This window comes from Myotis davidii, unplaced genomic scaffold (assembly GCF_000327345.1).
Source record: "Myotis davidii unplaced genomic scaffold, ASM32734v1 scaffold49, whole genome shotgun sequence".
NCBI classification, from domain to species: Eukaryota; Metazoa; Chordata; class Mammalia; order Chiroptera; family Vespertilionidae; genus Myotis; species Myotis davidii.
Genome location: NW_006300375.1, coordinates 2145823 through 2149497, shown reverse-complemented (window position 1 = coordinate 2149497; position 3675 = coordinate 2145823). Strand labels below are relative to the sequence as shown.

At 34.6% G+C, this 3675-nt stretch overlaps 1 protein-coding gene across 1 annotated transcript in view; it reads right to left on the bottom strand.

Moving 5' to 3' along the window:
• Positions 1 to 3675, bottom strand: part of SEMA3A (semaphorin 3A) — a 231698-nt gene that overhangs the window by 43483 nt on the left and 184540 nt on the right. The window contains exons 7-8 of the mRNA XM_015572694.1: positions 1896 to 2038; positions 14 to 87 (exon numbers count right to left, since the gene is read on the bottom strand). Of these exons, the coding sequence (XP_015428180.1) occupies positions 14 to 87; positions 1896 to 2038 (217 nt within the window). The remainder of the gene's footprint in view (positions 1 to 13; positions 88 to 1895; positions 2039 to 3675) is intronic.

Here is a 3675-nt window from a genome sequence, read left to right as displayed (position 1 = left end):
CTGTGGACCTGGCACCGAGCAAATCAGACGAGCTTTGAGGAATGTCGTCCATTTATTCACCAGACTTCTGTGCCCCCCGAAGTCATTCTGAAAGGACAAAACACTGGTTTTGGGGACTTTGCATGCAAAAGCTAATCTCAAATATTTCTCTTATCTTGAGATAGGTTCATAATACAATTCCTCATATTTCAAAATGAGGAATCAGGAAATTTGAATGACATGATACAAATACCTGTGCTTTTTAAATCATATTGCTGGTCAAATTTATTCACTCAAACTTTATTCAAGGAATGACTTACAATAAATTTCCCTTAGCATTAAAAAGTCACTTTTTCCATTCTCTTACCACTCTTCAGCAAACAATTATTACTGTTGTTTTCGTTTTGGTTTAGTTTCAATGTCTCTCTCTTATATATGCCTTTCTTAAGATCTTACTTAACTTGGTTCACAGTAGTGAATACATTGGCACATAGTAGGTACTTAATAAGTATGTACTGAGCCTGGCCTGGGGCTTAGTGGTTGAATGTGAACTTTTGACCCAGGAGCTCAGGGTACATGCCTGGTTTTGGGGCTCAATCCCCAGTAGGGGGCATTCCGGAGACAGCCTCTTGATAAATCTTTCTCATAATTGATGTTTTTATTTCTCTCTCTCTCTCATCTTCTCTTTAAAATCAATTAAAAATATATTTGAAAAAAGTATGTACTGAATGAAAGAATAAATGCATGCTTTATAACCTATCCTGAAAATACATCACAAAAAAGTATGCTAGCACTGAATATAAGTTTAAACGGTTTAAGTAATGATGACTTTATCAATAGCACATTGAAAAAATATTTGCATAAACCTTAATAAAGGAAACTCATTCCAGAGATACATTTTGTAAAAGTCCCTTCAAAAATATAATGATTTATATTTTGTTTATGTGATTTTATATACTATAAATATTTTTAAACTCATGTAAGTAGTGCTTTTAAATATATATTTTGTGAAGAAAAGATTCTCATATGTTTTACATACTATTTCTGTTTCCAGATTTTTTAAAAAATTAATTTTTAAATAATTTCTATACTAGAAGTAAATAAATGGATCATGATTGAGGTAAGAAAGAGGCTAACCTACCTTCCCAAACAGAGATTATTAAAATGTCATGTTATTTTCTTAGAAAGAATTCCCTGTTAAGGCAATTACTGGACTGGCTTTGTGAGTCTCCTGAGATGAAAGTTGCTTTAATATATAATAACAGTTGACTTTGTCCATATTGCACATATATTGTACTATACAGTGGTAGAGGGGAAATTAGTACCATTATCATATCTTCACACTGATATTAATCAAACCATAAGTATCTATCAATTTTTATTATACATATCTAACATTATAATGCCATATTACATTTAATTTTGTGTCATGCAGTAAATAATTACTCAGATCAATTTCAAAGTTTAAAAATTATGTATGTGCATAGGTACATAGAATGTTATAATAATCAATTTATAAAAAAAGATTTAATACTTTTATATTAATACCTTAGTTATCCTAACAACAAATATTCATTAAAAAATTATATAGTATAGGAAAGTGTGCTAGGTCTGAGGATACAAAAAAGTATATATTCTTCTAGGTAATATAAAAGACTTATTTCTCTAGAATTTCAAACTAAGACCACTTAATATAATTTTGAATCAATGCCTCACAACCTCTGCTTGCTTGTTTGACTATGAAGAGTTACTCATAAACAATGATATGTTTTCAATTAATTTTTACCATTTACATATTTATAATGATAATTCAAGTATTGTAGTCAGATTTTTCATTGCATTTGCACATAGGAGGAAATAAGAAATAAAATTGTGATTCAACAGTATCTTCCTCAATTTATTTTTCTTTACCTCACCTTGCATATCTGACCTATTCTAGCATGAGTGGCTTTTCCAGTGTGTTCTCCGTCTATCGCATTTTCACGGAAGAAAAAATATACTTTGTCATCTTCAGGGTTGTCACTCTCTGGGATGAGGTGGGCACTAATGAACCTTGGATCTGAGAGACAAATTATAGGATATATATGAATTCACATTTGGATGGATAATACCATTTATTATAGTACATTTTCACTTTCTTTTAACTCCTATTTGATATATTTCAAGAACTAATCTTTGCTTAGTTCACTTTTTCCAGTATTTGTAAACCATTCCTTTTTTCAAGTGACAGTTGACATTTAATATTATTGTATATTAGTCTCAGGTATACAGCATAGTGGTTAGACAATAATATAATTTACACAATAATTCTAGTATACACCTGGCACCATACACCGTTATTCAATATTATTGGCTGTATTTCCTATGATAAACTTATATCCCATGACTACTCTGTAACTGCAAATGTGTCCTTCTTAATTCCTTCACCTTTTTATACCAAGGTCTCCAACCAGTCTCCCCTAAGGCACCAGAAGTTTGTTCTCTCTGTCTATGAGTTTGTTTCTGTTTTGTTTGTCCATTCTTTATGTATTTTAAACTATGTTACAAGTTACCTTATATGTAATAAAAACATTCATTATTTTTTTCCTAGAAAGTTAGGACTAGTTGCAGAAATCAGCAGTGTGACCACACAGTTCAAATGCATTACTGGATAAAAAAAAATTGGCAAACTTTAAGTGCTATCTAATATTACTTATTGCCATCACTGCTGTTATTCTGCGTTTCAAGCATAAGATAGTCTAAATCAAACTTCTATTCATCTATTCCAGTTTCCAGCAAAAATTAGGTAGGAGGGGAGAAATGAGATCCACATAATACAACAATAAAACATAAATCCTGTCATGTTGTTTTCATCTTGGTGAACAGAAATATCATTTACCAGGCACTCAAGGCAAAAACCCTGGAGTCACCCTTGAGTCCTATCTCTCATGTTCCACATTCTATCAGCCCATCCCTATTTTCAGCATTTCCTACCACATCCTTTAAGACCTGCCCCTCCCAGACCACCATTGCCAGCAATAGACACCTTATAGCCTCTTGGATCCTACTTTACCAACTTTGGCCCACGTCTCCACACAGCAGCCAGCGTGAACCTGTGATATGTCACTTCCCTCTCTAAACCCTCCTGTATCTTTCTGAACCACTCACAGTGAAATATTAATTCTTATAGCAATCAGAAGCCCTATATGATCCAGCCCCTGCTTTCTTTTCTTCAACCTACCCTTCCGTCCCTAAGTCACTCCTAGTCAGCCATGCCTCCCCCTGCGGGTTCTCAAACAAGGCAAGCACTCTCAGTCCTGCCTCAGATCATTCTTGGCTGGTATCCCTCTGCCCTCCTATATCCTCAAGTGTGGGTTCCTACTTCTACTCAGGTCTTTGTTCAAATATTACATTATCCAAAAGCCCCTTGTTGATTACCTTCTTTAAAAGCATTGAAATCCTTACTCCAGGGCTTTTTAAAAAAATAAACAAACTTATTTTCATTCATTATTTTTGTTCCTAAGATGGTTCATTGTCTGCTATTAAACAGCTCTCTGCCTCTCTCTATATCTAATACTAGAGGCCCGGTGCATGAAATTTGTGCACTTGGGGGGAGGGAGGTCCCCCAGCCTGGCCTCTGCCCTCTCACAGGGTGGGAGCCCCATGATTGATTGCCCCAAAGAGGTAGGCCAGAGCTGGAGGTCCCGCCCCTGCCCC